The sequence below is a fragment of the Calonectris borealis genome, chromosome 1 (assembly GCF_964195595.1).
Source record: "Calonectris borealis chromosome 1, bCalBor7.hap1.2, whole genome shotgun sequence".
NCBI lineage: Eukaryota > Metazoa > Chordata > Aves > Procellariiformes > Procellariidae > Calonectris > Calonectris borealis.
In genome coordinates this window covers 53479745-53502485 of record NC_134312.1, presented here as the reverse complement: position 1 = coordinate 53502485, position 22741 = coordinate 53479745, and the positions used below count along the sequence as shown (strand labels likewise).

The following is a 22741-nucleotide window of genomic DNA, read 5'->3' as shown; positions in this document are numbered from 1 at the left end:
AATCTGCCTCTCTGCTCTGAACGGTTGCTGTTATCACCCTAGGATCTGGATTCGGTAATCCTCTGGATCACTTCCCTGCAGCTGCTTTTAACATTTCCCCTTCGGTCTGACGCTGCCCGTAGAACAGGTAGCAAAGGAAACAGGTGCCTACTCATCAGCCGCCTCCATGGCACAGTCTGGCAGCTCGCCAGAGCTGGACCATCAAGCAGAGGTGCAGAGCCTCAGGTCAGGTTCCCTTCTGCAGCCCCTGATGGCAAAGCAACAATCTCCAGCTGAAGAGCAACAGGCAGTTGCAGTAACTTCAGCTCCCAACACCAAAACCCTCAGTTTTCAGGTCAAAGATAATAAAGTGTTCATTGATGTAGAGCTCATCATTGTAGAGCTTCAGTGGAGCTTCTCCTTTGATTATCCTTGATTTTAACGACTAATTATTGCAGAACAGTGTAAAACCTAGTCTTTGGAATGTACTGCAAAAGGTTACTCATGATGCATTCTAAGAAATTCCATTTAAATTCCATTTAAAAGGCCAAATAATAATTAAGGTACAAGCAAAAAGCCTGACCAAAAAAACCTTTAAAAATTGGTAAGTAGATACAGGCAGGCCATTAAATCTCTATCGTTTCTACGTTCCAAGTTGCTCCATGTCCACGACTGCCTTAATTTGCAGGAAGAAACTGCATTAGAGCCATAATAATATAATTCATAGGCAGGTGTCCTACAGAGGAAAAAAAGGAAAGATTTTTTTAAAAAATAGGTTTAAAATTCATCCCTAAAATACTTAGTATATTTTAGAGCTTGAATAACTAGTATTTATTTAGCTGGTCTTGGGTTTGTGCATGGGTAGGAGTTTATTTCTTAATTCCTGGTTTGTAAGTTTGGCGGTAATTTTGGCACAAAAAATTGGAATCCCCCTTGTCACACTAAGAGTCAGTTTTCCAATCTACAGGGCAACGGCAGTTGTCTCCCGCTGGTGACACGAGTGCAGGGAGCTTCTGAGATGCAGGACAAAAGTGTATTTGTGTCCAGCAACAGGAAGAGAACATTGAATGAACCATTTTCTCTGCATAACTCCTCACAAACAGCACAATTCCTACACCTGCTAAGCTGCATTCCTCACAACTGCAGGGTTGATAGGGTAACACAGCTCTGCATACACCAATTTAAAAAGGATTAACCTAGAGCTCTTGTGTACGACACCTAAAGGACAGACTATAGATATTTAAGTGATGAAGCAGAGACACGGTTAGCTGCCAATATCAAAGTATTCCAGACAAAGAACAATCAACTGCAAAGATCTCCAGCTTTTCTTCTTTGAAGTCTTAGATTATCTGAATTCATGAAAAGTTTATGAAATTGTGAATTTTGAGCCACAAAAAACCAACCCAGAACATCTGGATTTCAGTACTTGAGACTTGCCTGCTTAGAAATAGGTAACAGTTATGGATCCTACCAATGTCCAGCAATGGAGGGGACAGAGGACATTACCATGGTAAAGGACAGTCGGATCAGGACTATGATTTGCTGAGCAACTTACAGCAGATGTTTTGTCTGCAGGGTGCCATCAAGTATGTCTCCACCTTACTGAAAGTTCACTCTCTTATCTTCTGCTACTATTGACTGAAAGCTGGCATGATGGATAAAGCCGTGGAAAGAATGGGGATGCTGTCATCCTTAGCAAATGAAAATGAAGAGGGAATTGGAGCCACCTGATGCTACCTTTCTATTTCCACTTAATCCATCTCTCTCTTCTTTTACTCTCTCCTCCCATACCAACAATGATGCTTCTAAGCAGATCAGATCTCAGATATCTCATACTTGATCAATTTATACCTTACAAAAAGCTGAGTACTAGCTTCCTTCAGAGTGCTGGCAAACTCTAAGCCTGACAAAGCACTGTATCTTGAAACCCAGGTTTAGAGAAAGGGCTGGTTTCTGGGTAAATGAGCAATGAAAATGCAAGTTGAGATCACTATGTGGCGTCAGAACCCAGATTCTCACATGGGCTTAGTGTGCTTTCAGAAAAGTAAATGCTAGTTTTAGAGACATCTAGTGCATCATTTTTTCCCCAGGACTTTTATTCTTTGCATGAAGGCAATATGCAATCACATTTTACAGATATCTGGACAGCAACCACTCTAAGAAATGAACTCAAAATTACGTGGGATAAAATGTATTTCAAACAAAATACAAAGTGATAAAGTTTTCTGAATAAGTTACTACTAGTTAATTTTATGGAAATTTTAAATAAAAATACCTTCCAACATGAAAATATGAAAAGTTCATTTATTTCCATAGGCAACCTCATTCACAGTACAAAGTGATATGAATTTCTCGAAATTGTCACTGTACCTTTTACATATTTTTTAAGCAGCTGATCTAAAAGTTGATACAAGAATAAATTTGTTTGTGAAGAGCTGTCCAATAAACCGGATATACACTAATGCCATGCTATGACAGTTCTAATTATGAATCACAGCTGATACTACAGTAACATCACTTTATAAATCTCATGAGAATTTTAATGTTTTACAATCAAAACATAAAATTGCCACTAGTACAGAGACTGTACGATTAGACAAATAAACAAGTATTAAATATTTTGCACAAGGCCTGAGTTCACTATAACACATTTTGATTTACAATTTCATCTCAGAAATCTGTACAGCAGTTAGAACTGTTTCAGAGAACTTAAAGACAATACAACTTCAGGGGCTTATTTGTTCTGTTGATACAAGTGTGAGGCCTGGAAGGCAAGAGGATTTGGTGTATGAATCCAAGGTTTTACTGCCTTGTGTAATTTTCTTGAAAAGCAGTCAAAACCTAATGGAAAGTTAGGTACAAGGCATGACCTCACTTGAAAATCAGCTAACTCATCTGAAATTCTCCAGATAGGTTTCCTCACAGCTATTTCAGAGAAAAAGTTCACAATGAGTATATAAAATGCAGCATATCTCTTAACAAAGAACAAAAAAGGGTCACGTATACAACAGGGTATTTTTTCTGTACTCCCCTCCCTGGATTTCTTTCATTGGAAATGGCACAAATCAGCGATATCCCACCCATCCCCAATAAAAAACTCCTCATCAATAAACAAAGGTCACTCTAAAGTCCAAAAACTTCATCTGCAGTGAGAGATCCAGTGTTCATAAACTTATGTTTTAAAAACTTTCCTTTTCTGCTCAAGTCACGCAGATGTAGGCAGACTAAGCACATAAATTTATAACAGATAACAAAAGTATCATATAATTGTTAGCCTGTATGGAAGCCTTGTGGAATTTGATTCAAACCTAACTTCTGATTTAATCTTTGCTCTTTTGGTGCAATTGAACTGAAAAATCTAAAATCCTGTAATCTATATACACGCTTACTTATCTATCTACAGACATAGATAACATTATAGCAGGGGTTATAATACAAAAGTTAACACGTATTTTTCTTACTTTAAAAGGCCATTGGGGTATTTGTTAAAGTTCCACACAAATGTGAAACAGGTGTTGCTAAAACCACAAAAATTAACAGAAAAGGAAAGTTTTAAATAATAAGGCTTGAAATGTTGTGCACCTATACATCCAAAAATTCAGCCTTTTACTTGGGGTACTGTGCAGACCTGTAAGACCACAACTGCCCCAAGACATTTCTAATTCACATCAACATTGAGAGAGAAAGACATAGTATCTTCATTAAAACAAACTAGGGCATTCTACCCGTGTTCCCAGTAGAATTTCTCTCCCCATCTCCCAAATAATTGGTGGACTCCTTTACCTTTCAAAAGACGACTCCAGTACTGCTGTCCTCCTGCATAAGCAGGTTCCACAGGCTGTTCTGTGCCTTAATGACAACACTTGTGCGAAAAGGAACAGAAAATGTGCTCCCTCCTCCACCCTTGAAATGGCACGTGCCATTTCACTCCCTGTTCCTCTCCTCTCGAGTGTGGCAGACCTAGAGGCTTCTAAGCTAATCTGTAACTCAGTAGTTTCAAGGTTCCTCTCCATCAGCCCCAGCAGAGAAAGTTTTTCAAGCCTCTTTAATACAATCCTTCCATAACAGGATTAGTTTGTTTTCTAAGACTGAGTTTTCAGAGGATGCTTCAGAGGCTTTCAAACTTAAAACCAAATGGAACCAACAGTTCTAATATGGAAAACACTGCTGTCTTGGTGCAGTCTTATTCATTTAGCATAGAGCAGCCAAAGGACAACTGATGTTTATACTTAAGGTGTGCAGCTATTTCCAATTCTTTTCTCCTTTTGTAGTAAACATAATATAGATAAATCAATTAAAGAATAGGAACTTACTCCCTTCTCTTTACCTCTCCTTTACAAATGAATGTAAAGTAAACCAGGTGGGCTGGGCAGTTCAGCCCAGACCCTGCTCTAATTTCCACAGTGGAATGAAGATCTGCTCGCAGTGGGTGAGCACAGAGGGTGCACACGGTGGAGGCTGTAAGGTGATGACATAATCTGCCAGGCTTCCACATTTTTTCCGTTAAATTAAGTTGAATGCAAAGGGTAGAAATTTTGTGTAATTTACAGTATTGTTCAAGGCATTGTAATAAGAACTTACGTTATAACAAGTTACTTTTTCAGTAAAAGAATTTGCAATTTCTTATCAGATACCAATTTCAAACCTGTGTTCTCCATCTTGTTTTGCACTAGGGCTAGACAGTCCCTCTGCTTCAGGCCAAGCTAGATGTAACACTGCTTTCCATCCACGTCCAGAAACAGAAGGCCCTTGGAATGCCCACATTTTGTAACATTGTCCCTTCCTCCTACTCTTTCCCAAACAACAACTTGGATGTGAAGTACAACTGTTGCTCTCAAACAATGGTATTCACTCTGGCCACAACATGAATCTTCCAGCCTCTTGCAGGGCCTCAGAATGATGACTTGTAAGTGGAGAGATCGAGCGGACAAGGCTTCCTAAAGAAAACCTATTGTAGCAGGAGCCAAGTGGCACATGGCCTCGGTGACTTACCTCTTGCAACTCCTCTTTCCTTTAGTTAAGAAGAAATAATCAGAGAACTTCACACACACTTGGTTTCCTGACACACTAAGCAGGAAGCATCTACAAGGAAGAGGGATTTGACCCTCTGATTTTAACTGAAGTTATTTTTTTTTTTTTAAATAACTGGAAAATTTTGTTATAACTTTCATAAGCACCCTTTTCAGTTTTCTTTGTTGTTATTCTTCTACTCTGGTCATTCTGAAAATTGCAGCAAACAAGAGAAATCAAAATTATGTTCTCAAATATAAGTAGAAAAAAAATCAAGTTACTTGAGCCAGATAAAGATCTTATTCCATCACATTACCACTGCATACAAGAGCCTCTTTTAATTTGAACTTGTAGGATTTTTTTGACTTTGTTCTTACAAATTAGATTACATTCTCAGACAGCCCATGCCAAAAGCACATACCCCAAACCCCACAGTTTAGGAGGTCTAGCAGATAAAATTTGATCAATTTTTTTCAGTTAATTTTCCCTCCAACAGGTTAAATTAAAATCCAGTTCTGAAAAGCCCCCAGTCCAGGGGGATCAGGGACTGAAAGCCCAGATCAGGACACTGACATTTAAGACTGCCTTTACCATGGATGTATTAATTTAATACATTGTAGAGTCCTAAGAGGTGTTCTTTTTAATATAAACTTATTTTCCAAATAATTTAGAGGAATACAGATTCAAGTAATTCTTCAAAGGCTTGCCTAAGTTACCCTAACAAAACATAGCTTTCAAAAGTTGACATAAAAGAAGACATTAGTGTGATTGAGAGTATAGAATACTAGTAACCGTAAATGAACTTAAATAGTTTAACAGTTCTAGTATTGTCTTAAGTTTACACAGATATCTTAACATAACCTACAATGTTTACCACAAATATTAACAGCACATAAGCATCACAATGTGTTAGGTATTGTTTTCTAAACCACAATTTCACTGGTCCCAGGTATTTTAAAATAATAGGACTAAGGCAGCAGCTATAATACATAAACAATTCTTTAAGAAATACGCTTAATGCTATTACCGCTTAGAACCGTGGAAATATAACAAAATACAAGTCACATTTACAGCATAAGGCCCTTTGGTTTCTTAAGCAGCAAATGAAAGAACAATTTCTTCAGTGAAAGGCTTTGAAAAATAAAGCATGTAGACTTCCCATAAAAAAGGTAACTAGTTCTTTCCTTCTCAAAATAGCCAGCTATAGTCTTCAAAATATTATGTAAGAAAGCTCCTGAAATTCCTAGGAAAGAAAAAGTTAAAACCCAATAGTAGTATCTGACAGAGCAGAGATTCTATCATGGGCAAGCTGAACATACACCTTCTGGAAAGCAGAAGAAACTACTGTTTGGTGTTCTGGACAGCTTTATTAAATTTGGAGTAATACAACAAAAAGGATCTGAAATACCTGTGTATTTACCATATATTCTAGAGCTTACAAATCTGTATTTGTGAACTCGCTTCATATTCATCTATCCTTCATAAGGACTTGAGTTAAAACAAAATTAAAATGAAATCGTTTATTCTAGTCAAGGCAATTTATGGCAGTCTGCTTTTTCACAAAACCATGTGCAACTTGTACAAGGCAATCCTTCTCCATCTTCCCAATGGAGCCAAAATCTATGAAGTAATTAAAGATATTTCTGTGTAACTAAACAGTGTGTGTTTAGTTACACAGAACTGCTTAGTTACACAGTCGGGGCAGTCAACATCTGAATTTTACAGAGAACATTCTTTTTAGGAGGTTCCATAACTACTCACATTGTTTTTTCACACCAGTTAGAAGCAGTATCAAATTAGCCAAAACACTGGAATATATAATAAATGTGATCATGTCACCACATGTATTTTAAAATCCTGCTTAAGTGGTATGTTGCTTTTGCTATGTGGCTGGTAACAAGGATCTGGCATTATAAAACAGGTTGTAAACCAGCATGACCATTGGAGCAGTGTTCTTACTCTGTCCTAAACTCGCACAAAATTTTAAAACTACTGCTTATGCCTCCGAATCTTGTTGTAGTTTACTACCACATTAATTTTAATTATCTTATAAGAGAAGAAATACAAAATAATTTTCTCTTCTTAGCCTCTAACACAGTTACTGGTTAGAGATCTTTCCATGTAACATGGCTAACAAAACTTTTCGAGGCAGCATAAGAATTTACTTTTTGCAAACTGCCATATGGCAAAATGACAGTTTGTGCCAAATTCAGGATTGCGTTCACTAGCGTTATTACACCTGAAGCATTTTTCTTGAATTTAAGAAACAAAATTTTGTAGGAAATTTCATAGGAGTTGACTGAGTACACTTCTGAATAATTTTGAAATACTTAGCTGCTTCTTTTTTGATTGAATATATGCATCCTATCTTCAGTGCTCTCATGTTCGGTAAAGAGACAGGAAATCTTTAGCATCTAAGATGACTTCGCACTTACACAATTCCACTGCAGTACCAGGTGAATGCAAAATCAAGTCTTTTTTCCAGTGCAAAAGTCTTTACTTTGCTGGGTTGAAAGTTTCGCCAAGTCATGCTTTTACTAATCAAAAAAAAGATGTTAATCAGCTTACCCATGATCCAAATTTCATCGATCTTTGAAAGAAGAAAACAAAACATTCTACCCAAAAAGATCTTTTAAGTCATTACTAGCGGAGCTGCTGTTTGTCATTGTATTTGCTGGTTGTGCAAAGTTCTGAGGAGCAAAGAAAGGATTACCCTGTATACCAAAGCCAGGTTGTACTATCATGTTCATCTGAGGTCCCAAGACTGAACTGCTCGCACCTGGGGACCCTTGCGGGGGTACAAACTGATTAACCCACTGGCTTGATTTCTGCTGAGCCAACTGTTTCATACTAACTTTGGGTTTTTGAGGACCAAAAAGATTATCTAAAGCAGACATATCTGGGGGTCTGTTTTGTTGTGTCAGCGGAGAGATTGCAGATGCAGCATTCATAGGACTGTAATTTGGCATACTGGCAGTCGGTACAATGTTCATCTTGTTTGTTGCTGTTGCACTTGGACCACTGAAGAAATTCTGAGTGGTGGGACCAGCTCCCATACTGAATCCAGCAGTCTGAAAACCCATATTAGTATTTAGTCCGTTTGTAATATTTCTCTTTGTGTTGTCAACAGGTGATGAAAATCCCATTCCAACACCCATAGAAGGGACAGAAGAGAAGCTGTTTGAAGATGCAACTTTAGCTTTGTTGATAGAATGGCTAGTCAAAGATGACATATTATCTATCAAGGTATCTGTCAAGTCTTTTGTCTGCAAAATACATAAAATGCAGTTAAATACTTTTTCTGTACAAACACTTTACCAACAGTCTTTATCATTGCTCCTGCAGAACTGGCATTCATTTTTCAGAAATTAGAATTTACTGCATGAAATGTAATTATACACAAAACCAATTAGGTTATTTTCATCCTTTGCTACTTAGAACTAATTGTTATGCAGCTTTAATTTGACAACTAAGACTATACACGAAGTACTACTGTGACATTTGCTAACATGCCCCATTCCTATCTCCAAGTCCTTTATACATTTAGTTAACAAACTCTTCAGAGCAAAACCTTTTTTAATATCTGCTTCTTCCTTATCTAGAATGATGGCCTTCCAATAACAATTGGAAGTTTCCTTTGGAAACTCCTGCAATTTAAAAAGTGGGAAATACTGCTAATGATGCAAATGGAAGGCAGATTAAAATTTATTTTAGTTTTTCTCAGCTGTGCCATTGTACTACCAGTGAAAACAAAGGTGACTCACAGAAGAAAAAAATGCTAAATGCATACAGTACTTGAAAGGAAAAAGCATCACAGCTCCAATGGAAACAGTGCAGTAGTTTGTTCTTTCTCACCTGCTTCACTGGAGGTGTTATTGCACTTGCTTGTGGCTTAAGAGGTTGCTGGCTTTTCAGTTTCTGTGCCTGTTCTTGTTCTTTAGCTAACTTCTGCTTCTCTTCAAGTGTAAGTGATGCCTTGAAAAGGGAAAATACTGACACTAAGTTGCACAGAATGGTTATTCTTACATTGATATTTTTAGAATCATAGAATCATAAAGGTTGGAAAAGACCTCTAAGATCATATATTTCATAAATAGCACTGTCGTTTCAATATGTGGTAGAAAAATACATATTATCTATACAAAAGAGAAAGTGAGTAAGCACAAAATCTATTATAATAATTATCATATTGCTAAAATGTACTTAAAGCATATAAATACAATATTAAAAGTAGCATAATAAGAAATTTGAGCAGATCTCAAATAAAGAGGTATCACAACAAAACCATTTTAGCTTTGTTTTCTTAATGTTGGGCATAAGAAAAAGTGTTCTTCACAGTTTTTGTTTTTATATGGTTACCAACTGGCACTTGATCTAGAACTGCAACTGACAATGGAGTTGGAAAGGGAATTTTATTTTAAGATTGCTTAAAAGGCTTTTCAGGATTTTAACTCTACTTCTGTTAATGATGAAGGGATAAAATCATTCCCCCTTAGACTAAAATTAGTGAGAGGGTTCAGATAGATAACTAGAAATGGAAATGATAAAATATATAGATTCTGGGGATCCATTTACATAATTAAAAGCATGAAAAGAATTTTACAGTAGTTTATGCTTATGTTTAATATTCTATGCCATGTCATGCTTTTTCTTTGCTTATTGTATTTATCCCCATATTGACTGTTCATTTTCACTTAACTTTGAATTGTACAGTAAAGATTAGTCACTGCTACGACATGAAATTCTACATTTTATCTTAATCTCTGTTTGTAATTTTATCATAAAGTTGCCTGTTTTGATTTTCCTATCTAAATCCACTGCTGAAGTTTCAGTTTCATTGAAATCTATAATTAAGGAGAAAGAAAATGAACAAAAATTTATAATCTTAATTGCTGCCTACTTTGTACAAAGCTATTTTCAAGGAAAGGCTTTCACAGAAATTCAAGGATATCATTTGAACATTTTCCAGTGGACCTTCACATGTGACTATGTATGGTGCTATGCTATATAAAAGCAGTTAGTTTTTCTTTTAAAGCTTTAAGTAAGATAAATATTTACACATACTCTTTTTATGCAACCGTATCAGCCTTGTATTACACAGATTGACGTAACAGAATTCCAAAACAAAGTAAACCACACCTTTTTCTGTTTTGATGACATCTCATTCTCTTTACTATCAGATCCACTAGTTAGAAGGTCAGTTCCACTAGTATTAAATACCTTGTCAATCTGTTTAAGTTCAAAGAAACAAAACTTAGTTATTTGAAATGCTGTAATTTAAGGTAACATAAATATTGACTAAGTAATTTTAAATTTCAAATATCTATATGTAACGCAATAAAATATTGTCGCTTACCTGATTACTTGTACTACTAGATCTTGCCTCTTCAGACACACTCATTTGGTTAGCTATATCCAAAGATCTATATAGTGCAGAGTATACAAATTACAAAAAGATAACTTTACAGTCACATCCAGAACACTAATTCAGCAATGCAGATTATTCTTCTGCATTTAAATAATAGAAAAAAATTGCATTATGAGAGCACTGCCATTTTTATAGAATGCCTGTAGGAGACTGGAAAATGTTAATATTATAAATTGTAAAGGTTTCCTAATGATCATTTCACACGGTCTTAGTTCCTCCTTTTGAACGGGCTGACATAGACTTTGGGTAGCCCAAGTTAATTTGACTCACAAATCTCACCTCGGTATCAGACTCCATAAAACAGCTCTAAATACCTTCAAATATCACTGTCTTCTAAAAGGCTGCAATGTTTATGTTTCTCCAGTATGGTTTATGTTCTCAACAACTACAGAAAAGCAACTTAGCATATAGAAGCAAGACAAAAACTGTGCTAGTGGAGCTCATATGAACTTTTACATTTAATTAATTAATTAAAAATTATTGACTCAAAATAATAAACTATGACTGAACTGCATAAAAGTAAAGGATTTCACTCTCTGAAACCATTGACATCACAATATTATCAACATTCTAGGACTAATAAATCTTTGCTGACAACTGTGCTTATTTGAGGTAATTCTCAACTACTGAAGTAAGGATTACCTAGATTTTTTATTGCTATGGCTAGAGTTTTCTCACATTTGCTAAAAAATTAACTGAAATGTATCTGCCTATTTGTTCCTTCTCTAATATACACGTAAACAAACACTTACTTCTGTTGCTCTTGCATGACATGAAGTTGCTCAAGTTTTGTTTTATGCTCTGCCTCCAATCTGTTAAGCATATCTTTTATAACACAGATAAAAGAATTGAACTGTAAAAGAAATACACAATAAGTTTGGATTTTGCAGTGATAGAATTCAGACATGTATAACTTAAAAGGTAGTATTTCATAAAACTTACAATACACAATGTCAGACAAACTGCAGATTTTTAAATAATTTATAATCCACCTTCACTATCTTCCACTAGATACCCAACTACAAGCAGAGTGCATACTGAAACAGTGAAAAATATATATCACTAAAAAAAAAAAAGTGGGGCAACCCACACAAAAAACCCCACAAATTAATATTACCAGATTAATTTTCCAAAAAAATCCTGTGATTGCACTTGTACATTATCTGCAACATTTACAAACAAGAGCAAGGGAAGAAACATTAAGATTGTGCTTTAACTTTTAATTTGAATTGTAATTATGTTAGTAGCTAACTGCTTTTGCAGAATATTTGGAAGGTGATAGTATTCATTTTGAAATTTTATACTAGATCAGTTAAATCCACTGAAAAACAACAAGCTTTAAACATGCAAATACAGTAATACTGGAAGGTTTTTTGGTTTTGTTTGTTTGCTTTTACAACAGACATAGACATACAGTAATGTATGAATTTTTCTCTGACAACAGTTTAAATCTATTCTCTGCCAATTTATCAAGTAAAAGCACGCAACATAGTCATGTTCCTACCTGATTGAGATTAAGATTGTTCTCAATACTAAGAGGAATCAGATGGGGTAATACTTTTCCTGCAAGCTGTTCTTTGGTAATTCCCAACTTCTTATGAGTAAATGTACATTTGTAAATACCTGACATACAACATCAAAATAGCAAAAATTGTTTAGTAAGCAATGTGAACAAAGTAGCACTCTCTACACGTATCTATCATCTGAACATACATTGACTCTGTGTGCAAGCAGGGACAAACATGATCAACAGAATCATAAAACCTAAGCACTCATCCACAACACAAACATATTATAGCAAGAGGCTTTGCCTCTTCAGTTCAGAACAAGAGGAGGTCCAAAGTAATACTTTGCAGCTATGAAACTTGATATTAGGCAATGTTTTGTCCTGGTCAATTATCTGAGAATATGCATCTTTGAACAGATCACGAGCAACCGAGTTACCACAAACTGACAAATTGCCACTGAGAAATTAAGCTGCATTAACTAAGGATGTGTTCTCTCCTGTCATACTGAAGTGCCTAGGAGTAACTACCACACTGCTCTCTGGTTGCATTTTACAAAGATTCTTACCTAAATGTTTGGGGCCGTGTTACACATAGGATCAGAAATCATGCATAGTCTTTATCTGTTCTAAAATCACTGAAAAAAAAAATACTGGCAGGCACAAGGGATCCCATGTTAAGCATCCTCCTCCACTTAAATAGTCCACCTCTGATGGCAAACACTGAACGTACTAACATAAAAGAAGCAGCAGCTTTCCTCACTTTCTACAGTTAGTATTAGAACAGAGCTGTCAGCTGGCCAAAGAAGATATTACACACAACATGGAAGGTATTATGATTCCAGAAAAAAGGAGAGTCCAAGCATATAAAATTGATTTCAGCCCATCATTTCCAAACCAGGGTTCATTTATTCACTGTATCCAAGTAGAATTCAGGAGTAATACAACTAAAGTAAAAGATACACTGTCCCTCATTCTCAGACAGCAAATACAAATCAAAGCTGCCAGGATTGAAGAAAACAGGCAGCTTTAAATTAGTACTGATAGATGCCCTCTTGCTAATTTTGAGCAAATCAAAATAGTGCTACCATCACATATTACTACAGTGTTTAATGAGGACTGCTGCCAGTACAGCTTAGCTTGTTACAAATGGTCTTCTGTCTACTACTTTGTTGTCAGTAAGAGAAATGGGCACTGTCCTCCAGACTTGGCCATGCAGTCACACCTCTTTCTGGGCGGTGACTCTGGTCATCTGGTCTCCTTGAGACCATTCAAGTTGTTAAAATCACAGGTCCTGAGTTAGGCAAGCACCAGAGTGGCACTAGGAAAGCACAACTGGGAGTGAGGCCTCCCGTTCCAGAAGTAACAAGCCATTAGGTTTGTTAGCTGTTTTGTGAACCCTCACCCAGACTATGCTCCGTTTCAATGCAAAGGCAGCCATGTTTGCTTAAACGTCCAACAAAATGAGCCTAACAAAACCTGCAGTGAAGAGCAGCCGATTTGCAGATAGTCATTTATAGCATCTGACATGCAAGGGTGGTAAGAGAAGGCAACAGTAACATCTTAAAAGCTCCAGCAAGGTGCTCAGCATCTGAGAGAAGACAGATCATACACTCTTCTGAGGAAATCAGCCCTTCTGGCTGCGGGGACCATACAGTCCATGAAAGTGTCACAGCCCAAGAACTGCAATGAGTACTCAGAACTGCATTGGGCCTGGAAGACTATAAATATATGTACTAGTGTTCGGAAGTACCAGCAATACATATGGTAACTGAACTGGGGCATACTTAAGAACCAGAAACAGAAATAGTCATTTTAGCGATACACTATGTAAATGTTATCAGTGATAATACAGAAAGCTTTCAGGTTTACAACATCAAAGCACAAAAGAGGAGGAAAGTTTAAAGTATTAATTACCTAAAATTCCCATTAGCACTGCAGGTTCCTTAGATGGAATTTGTTGTAGAAAAGGTAAAATATCATCAAGCACAAACCATTTATCCAAGTACTCCAAAATCTTGCCTAAGCATACTAGTGAGTTTACCCGGACCTGTGAAGTATGATAAGAATTAAACAAACTCTTTACTATATTTTTGCCTAAGAAAAAAAAACCTTACAAAACTCACACTTAGAAGAAAACAGGTGCTACTGAAACGACGTGTCTGAAAATTCAAGACAAGTTAAAAAAATCCTTTTGTGTCATGAAAGGAAAACGTATATAGTTACACACTGCTCATAAAACCTTGGCTTTTCTGCAGGACGAACACTGTTAACATGTATTATTGTGGAACACACTTCAACAATTTTTACAGTATTATTAACACAATAAGTTGTTAACAACTTTAAAAATTGTTAGACTAAAAAAGTAAACGGTGCTTTTGTATTTGTAAAAAATATAAAAAAAAAAATCTCAAAAAGAAATCAGAACACATTGATGGGCTTTTCTTTAAAGACACAACAGCAGAAAAGCCAAAGTAATTGAAGTAACAACATTTTCTGAGGACTGAGAGATAAAATCATTAGGATACTTACAGCAAGAGAAGAAGTTTGCAAACATGCATTTTTAATTCTTGGAATTAATGAATTTTTCATTGATGGGTAATCTATTAAATTGGCAAACGTGGGAATTATGTTTAGGCAAAGCTCCTATAAAAAAAAAATTCCGCATAAGTTTAAAAAGAAACATGCATGTTTATTATAAAATTAGTACTAATATTACTCAAGATCAAAATTAGTTTAAAATGTCTTCTTAAGCTTTCGTTTTAAGGAAATATTTAAGGAAATATCATGTTCAACTAAGCCGACCTTAATCTATCACACTCACTTAAAAATAGCTAGAATAATAAAGCATCATGATATGTATATAGAACCTTGGAAAATAGATTTCAAAAAGAGTATTCATTAATTTATAATAAAGTATTCCAATAGCAAGAATTATCTTGCATTTTCACAAAACACTTTTATATAAAAAACAACTTTTATTACATCAAACTGTAACATTTTCCTACATAAGTCAAGCAAATCTGAATGAGTACTATCAACAACACTGCAGCAGTGCAATGATAGGCTGAAAGATAAAAAAAGCACATCAAGATTAAACATACTTAAGCAACAGAGGGAAAAAATACCCAATTTCAGCCCAATCTCAAAAAATGACAGCAATATTAAGTGTATGTTGCAAGTAAATATCTGACTAACCAAACTACTGATGCAGAAAAAAGTTCACACCACGTATTTAGAAACAAAAACCTTCTCCACCTTTCTCCAAAAACATTGCAAAGGCTTTGCAAAGGTAAAAGTCACACCTGATGATCCAAATCCTTCTTTAAGAAATATTTCATTTATCTCCCTCTCCCACTCCTGAATGCCTTTGGATAACTGGAAGTTAATTCCAGTACAAGAATGATTTAAAAAACAAAGAACAACCTTAGAAAGGTAGAGAAAGCATAAAGAGAAAAATTAAAATATGAATACATAAAAATGTCACCAGAAGGCATATTAATATGATTTTACAGTAAATCAGGTCTTCCAAGGTAACTGTCAGCACGCATGTTCTTACCAGTAGGACCTCAGAATAAGCCACCTCTCGTTGACTGGTAAGAGCATGCATGCCTACATAGTTTCTGCTGCACAAGCAATATAGTATAAATGCACATCCTACTTTTTGCTATGGATAAGAGCATTAGAACAACAGTCAAGCGGTTACTCCCTGGAAAATAAGGGAATTAAATTTTATTTTATTAAAACAAATTTTCTTTAATAAAACATTCACCTCTTTCAAAATTCAGGAATATTACACAGCTTTATCATTTTTTTTCATGTAAACAAACACATGAATATACAAAAAGCTGGCACATCAGCTTAAAGAAAAGAGAAAAAAATTGTTTTAAATAAAGGCTGCAATTACTATACCTGGATCTGAATTGAAGGTGCTTCCAAGGCTCTATAAACCATTGGTAGAACACTGTTCTTTATTTCATCCGGTGGAGTTTTGGTTAGAAGCAAGTCCATTTTTTGCAAGAAGATCAACAAGATCTATTAAAAGAAGGACAATTCAGAAGCCAAAAGTTTTAACTCCAGAAACATATACTTACAATTTATAAAGTGTGTTGTATCATATCATAAAAACTTCAGAAGTTTTCTTGTAACTCAGTAAATGTGATCACTTACCATGTTGCTTGCCTGAAGGCATGGAAGACAAAAAACACTTTGACATATTATTGCATTTTAAAAACAGCAAATACAAATCAAACAAAATATGCATGTTCTAGACTAATCCTTCTGAAATAAGAAATCGTAATGGCTAAGGAAGGAGTTCTTGCTTCTATTTATCACATGGTCTTTTGTTAAAATCTACCCACAGAAAATCTTTCTACACACATCACTATTGAAAAAGCTAAACTTTCAAAAAACTGTGACTCAAATGCTGTTCCTCAAAGCATTTGATCACAACTCCACATATAAAAGCTGTATTCCACCTGTAGCTAGAATCGAAATAGGGACACAATGAAAAGAATATTACAGCTACTATATGGACACAAAATACTTTTATTCTATTTCACATGGAATTTATTTATCATAAATCCCAAACAAAAAAAAATTAACATCACGTTAACCTAAAAAGCAACACTAGAATAGCACATTTACATAGTGATTCACCTTGCTTAGGCTTAGCCATCTAAAAGTTAGCCGCCGTTCTAAGTTACTTATCCAGGCTCAGCCTCCGACACAGAGAGCTATGTAACTCATAAGACTCATGTCTCATCTCAGATAGGTGAGACAACTTGCTACAGGTGACATTGACTATCCATTGATGTCTAAACTCCTTTTAGAAGATAGGTTAGACTAGATGGATATATTGTAGTGAATGGTATCACATTAATAATAAAAAGCCAAGTATTTCATAGCAGGAAAAAATCTCAATTTTTAAGTCTAAAAATACATAGCAATCAGTGCTTTTATGTCAAATAAACAGAAGCATCAAAGTGTAGAAATACAAGTGTACCGAGACCACATCACAAGTTTCCCCCTTTCATTTGTTTTCCTTTACAAGGAAGAAAAAGAAATTATTTTAAACCACAGCTAATGTGTGTTTTCTTATTGTATTTTTATAATTACCTAAACTGTACACATACCCACACAAACTCATTCATTCATTCCATGAACACTGATTCTGATGCAATATCCCCAAATTTGGGAGAATTAGGGTGGGATGGACCAGAGCAGTTTAAAGTTAGATTTTATAATTATTTTTGAATAAAGAATTTTTATTTGTCCTAAACTTGGCTTTTTGAAACCTACATGCGCTCATAACACTGTTGTTCTCTTGTCTAGCAATCCTGTAATACTGTGGCATGACAGTTTCTATGTTACTTAAATGTATAGTTTTGGAGAAGGATCATTCGACTGTTCTTGCAAATTTGAAAAGGACATGAATGAAACCTGTTATTTAACAACTACAAAAGCTCCTTTAAAATAAGAACCAGATGTTTGAACATATACTGCTTTTAAGTGAAACACTGTACTATATAGTCATTTAGATTTCACAGAAGCAGTTCAGCTGTTTTCCACTGGCTGTCAATGCTTTTCAACCAAGATAGCATAAAGGGGAACTGTTTCTGATATCTCTCTCTACCTGTCTTTAACTAGAATGCAGTTCTTGCTGTTCCAATGAACTCCTTTTATTTCTAGAGTCATATGTGATACTTCTTATCCATTTAAGTAGAAACTAAGACGTTACAGTCACAGATTCATACACACCATCTAGTAAGCCAGCAGCAGAAGTTGCACTCTAAACAATAATGCTAAAGATGTGCTTCATTCATTAATGCAGAGCCTAGTACTTGTCAGGGTACACTGTGGTGTACTGAATTAGAATATGAATTTACAGCCCGTCATATGCTAATTCTCTATGTATTCCCCTAGATATAAATTAAGTGTTTGTCTACACTGGGAAGCTATGTCAGAATAAGGATGTTAATTTACAGCACACCTGTTACTCCATGCTAACTCCAAGAGTACAATATGAATGAGTAGTTTAACTAAATATTCCATTTTTGTATTATAAATTCCCTCACACAAAGACATTGTGAACACTGGATAACAATTTCTTCATACTGAATTACAGCAGCTTACCTATGATGCATTCACTCCCTAACTCAAGTATCCTATGAAAGCCAAGCAACAGGCTCCTCATACAGATTGAAAACATCACAGGAGAACGTTTGGAAGAAACACTGGCACCTTCCCCGTCCGTCCCTCTCCTTGAGTTACAAACACACAGGAATTCAACATTTTTGCCTTGCACAAAGACAGTCAGACCTGGAATTCTGCCCTCTGGCATTCTGAACCTCTGTATTTTTTTCCTGAATTCCTTGTGTATTAGCTTTGAAAACCTGTCCTAGTTTACTTAAACAAACTTTGCCATACTAGAAACACCACAGAAATAATAGTGGAATAAGCCATCTAGTACTTAGTGTGCATTAAAAATGTCAACATAAGAATTTAATATATAGCATCTAGAAAGCTACAGAAAAAGTTTGCAAAGCTCACTCTTTATGAGCTGACCCCAAGTCTGTATTTTGCTTCCCTCGTTTCTAAAACAGCTTTTGTGCCCATTATGCTCCAGATAAAACTTTGAGACAAACTTTTTGCAGTGAGGATTGTCTCACAAATCTGATGTTAAAGGTCGCAAAACGCAATGTTACCTTTTAGGATGAAACAGCACAAATAAGATGTTCACTGGCTTTCGGTCGGTTAGACGTCTAATTTTTTCAAGACAACAACAAAGCTAACATAAAGCCTCAGTGTACCAAAAGTAAACAGCATTAAGAGTTCTAATTTTCTGAAGTATTCTCAGTTACACAATTGTGCCCTTTCCCCCCTCCCCTGTACAATGAGAGTTCTTTGATCTGGTTTTCTAAAACACAGAAATAAAAGGTCTACTTGTTCGTTCCTATGTTTATCTTTCCCCTTAAGTGCTCTGCAGAAAAGTAATAGCATCTAGCAGTAAAACAAGGTGAGCTAGAAGGAATGTGTAGCTGCCTTTTATCTGTGGAGGCACAATGCCTAACTTAGTGACAGAATTCTCAGGAATCATCATACACATGGTGTGACAAAAGGATGCAAATATTTTGCTCCTTTACAGCAATGATAATGTCTTACTACTTTTACGCATGTAAACGACATAAAAAAGCGTATTTTACTTACGCAATACATTTGTCAAATAAAATGAAACAAATTTCACAAATTTGTGCACAGTCCTCAAATAAACATCAATAAACAGCACTTTTAAGAGAGTGTCAAGTTACAACTTTTCCACCCCATGATCCCAGTGTCAGCAATCTGGGTACAAGAAAAAAAAAAAAATCATAGGTTCAGCTACTGGTAGAATATGTGCAAATATTGTACTGTACAACCCTGCTCAGATTGGCTAGGTAAGTGATAAAATGCTTACAAATATACCTTCTACAACCAACCAAAAATAAGAATTAAATGTTTCCTTTTTTGCTAATCTAATCTCATCTATAAATGCAAATATACCCTCAGAAAACCCATCCGAAAAAGCAGGGGTAGAGGCTTTGTGCATTTCCTGGAAAAAAATCTCTTTCGTATGAATCAAGACTGACTGCCTGGACAACTACAGAACAGGTTGGGCAATCTGTGTGAAGCTGGAAAAGGGAAATAGAACAATTAGTCATTTTTCAGGGAAAAACACCAAAGAGAAAAATTGTAATCTGAACAATATTAACATACCTGGATTGGTTCTTGCTGCTTAAAAACAGGACCAAGATCAGGCAGAATGAGCCTGATATACTCTTCTTTGGTGCACTCCTCAGCAATTAGGAGAACATTAGGCAAGACAAAGGGTACCATATCAGGATTCACAAATTCAGAAGTCAAGCAAGGCAAAATTCGCTGAATTATAACACGCTGAAAGAAAAAGAAACAAGCACGCATCACATTGTACTGCATTGCAGTAAGTTACTATTGTGCCAGCTCAACAGCTTTTGTGTTAACCCGATAGTTATAAAAAAGCAGACAGACAATTTTCAGTTTTGAACTCTTGTTTTCACAGTATACTCCAGCTAATTTACACTGTGCTACTTTGCTTACTTTTCCCCCTGTTTGCATTCAAAACATAACTGGAGACTATAACAACTGTGAAGATCGACAAAAAGCAATTAACTGTACAGAAAATAGGACTTTCAGCCACATACATGAATTATGAAAACCTCACTCTATATGCTTTCTTAAAAAGGACCCTAAAAAGACCCTTAAAAAAGACCCTATCACCCCCCCAAAATAATCATTTTTTCAGTACCCCATCACTCACTGAACAAACACATAATCCTACTATACCTCCCTGTAAACCTCCAGGTACATTCCCTAACTGGGATTCTGCTGACGAAATAGGTATTTACACTGTGGATGTCTACTGTAGAGTTAGACATTCCTAAATGCTTTTAAAGTCAGTAAAGAGAAATACATAGTTCAAGGGCACAGTCCCTTCCCTCATAAAATATACTTTCAAGACAAAGAAAAAAAGAATGCCCTAAAGATGATTAGGTTAGTCAGTAGCTGTCTATAGTTGGGTGAAATACATCCCATCTATTTCCAATTCAAAGCATCAATGATTTCTGATCAAAAGAAAAAAATTAATAAATGAAAAAATTAATAAATGAAAAAGAAGAGAGTATTAAATATGAAGTCTTAATTTTGCACTGTGTAGTTCAAAAGAGAATTAAAAATAAAGAAATTTAATGCAATGGTTGAGAAGCTCAGCTATTCTATTATGTATTAAACTAATACTATTTTTGTATCACATATGCATTATGCTTTACATAAATTAAAGAATACCACAGAAGGAAAAGGAGTCAGTCTAGACATAGTGTCTCACACTACACAGAAGAAATCTGTAATGCCAGACATTTGCCTTTGAGGTTTCTGGGCCCTGCTAGCACTTAGTCTGTTGAGGGAAGGAAGCTTTGTATCATTCAACATTAAAGTACTGCCTTGCTATGAAAAAACTTGAAGCAATCTTATTGGGAGAAAAGGTAGCAAGATTACTTCAAAGAGCTACAATAGCATCTGGAAACAAAGGGAAAGCCTTGTAAGTGGAGAGAAGACAACTCCCTTTCGAAGTGGGATGAACTGCAAGATGACATGCAAATGACGGTTCCTTGCACATACCAATAGCACAATTCACCATTTTCCATTTAACGAATTATTGATAGCTGCGGAGTATTTCCACACCAATTATTTTCTAATCTCCCCTTCTTTCCTACTACTCTATTCTGACAGTCTCATGGCAGTCTGTTATGGTACAACGCTACATAAAGTCCAGCATTCCAAGATTCAGAATTTTAAGAGATGTTCACATATTTTTAAACCCACTGTTTCAAGACATCATACAGACATACCTTAGGTAGTTTTGGCAGAACCTTTGGTAGGCCTTTAAAAAACTGTGATTTCTGAAGATTATCCCTTTGAAATAATGAATCAAAATACTGCAGTGTCATTGCTCCTACATCATCAAAGAATGGTATCTAAAAATAAGATTAAAAGCTTGTGATCTGGAGGGAGACAACATTGACACTGTTACAAATATTCCAAAATATAATCATCTATTTACCTTTTCAAAGCACTATAATAAACCTCTATAATGACGTGCCTGCGACTAACAATTAGAAAAGTACAAGTACATTTTTACATACTAAGTAGTATATTCACAGATAAAGGTTGATTATTAAGATGGAATTTTCCTACCATTTTAAAGAAACCCATGCATGTTATGGGTATCCAAGTTAACTTACTGTATATGAAATAATGTTTTGTCTACAAAAAAAGGAATGAAAAGTAAAAACCTTGATTAAAAGTGCTATAAGGAATAATTATGCTATTTAATATTACAGCAAAGGATTACCTATAGGCCATCCAGATCTGGCTACCGCCTCTGGAAACTTATAACGAATCAACAACCATTTATATGCAATAAATGTGTAATTATTTAAATTTCTCTTCAATGTTCAGACTCAGTTGTAAATCCTGTCCACTATAATTTCTCACATGATCTCCCACGTTTGCATGACTTCAGCAAAGAGGGCACAGGCCTTCTTAAATATTGTGTAACAATGTATACATATATATACCAGGCTTATAAAGATGGCACCAACAAAATACCAGCGGGTTTCATCTATAGCCGTGGTATATCATATTAATACTTATAGAGCTGCTTCATTGTTAATGAAAGACTGACAAAAACACATGATGGTAACAAGATTGTTTATATAAAAATCCACCCCCAAATATTCAGCTTTCAGTTAGCAGATGAACGAAAAGAGCAGAAGCGTGTCTATCTCAGACCTACACAGACTGGAATGAAAAGTTCTGCATTCAAAAACTTGCATGGGTAAGATTCCTCCTTCCTGCTAGCTCTCAGTTTTAGGGAGGGATATATCAAACCTCATGGGCTCACAACAGTTAAAGACAAAGCATGGTCTCAGTTGAAAAATTTGTGCAAAAAGAAAGGATATAGAAACATTTAAAGAAGCTCTGCTGTAAGGCAGAAAAAGAAGCCAATAAGAGTAGGGCAATAAAGAAGAAAAGAATCAGAAAAGCAGACTGGAGTAGGGCAATACAGAAGAAAAGAATCTATCAGCAGAGAATTCAAGCTAGTCTGCGCTCTGGACTTAACTTCCGTCTTCTAGATCACACACCAAAATGTACGTGACTGTGGAATTCTACACAGGTTAACACAAACTAGTTAAAACTAGCAAGGTAAACTTGCCCATGTCAAGCTCCATTTTAGCTCATGTCAT

At 35.6% G+C, this 22741-nt stretch overlaps 1 protein-coding gene across 2 annotated transcripts in view; it reads right to left on the bottom strand.

The window, feature by feature from the left end:
• Window positions 1–2269: 2269 nt before the first annotated feature.
• SCYL2 (SCY1 like pseudokinase 2) overlaps window positions 2270–22741 on the bottom strand; it is a 41532-nt gene continuing 21060 nt past the window's right edge. For both annotated transcript variants that reach the window (XM_075152007.1, XM_075152018.1), the window contains 11 exons: window positions 21344–21469; window positions 19677–19853; window positions 15834–15956; window positions 14454–14567; window positions 13839–13971; window positions 11922–12040; window positions 11170–11270; window positions 10346–10412; window positions 10129–10218; window positions 8845–8964; window positions 2270–8255 (listed from right to left, as the gene is read on the bottom strand). In XM_075152007.1, coding sequence (XP_075008108.1) covers window positions 7605–8255; window positions 8845–8964; window positions 10129–10218; window positions 10346–10412; window positions 11170–11270; window positions 11922–12040; window positions 13839–13971; window positions 14454–14567; window positions 15834–15956; window positions 19677–19853; window positions 21344–21469 — 1821 coding nt within the window. In that variant the 3' untranslated portion in view covers window positions 2270–7604. The remainder of the gene's footprint in view (window positions 8256–8844; window positions 8965–10128; window positions 10219–10345; window positions 10413–11169; window positions 11271–11921; window positions 12041–13838; window positions 13972–14453; window positions 14568–15833; window positions 15957–19676; window positions 19854–21343; window positions 21470–22741) is intronic.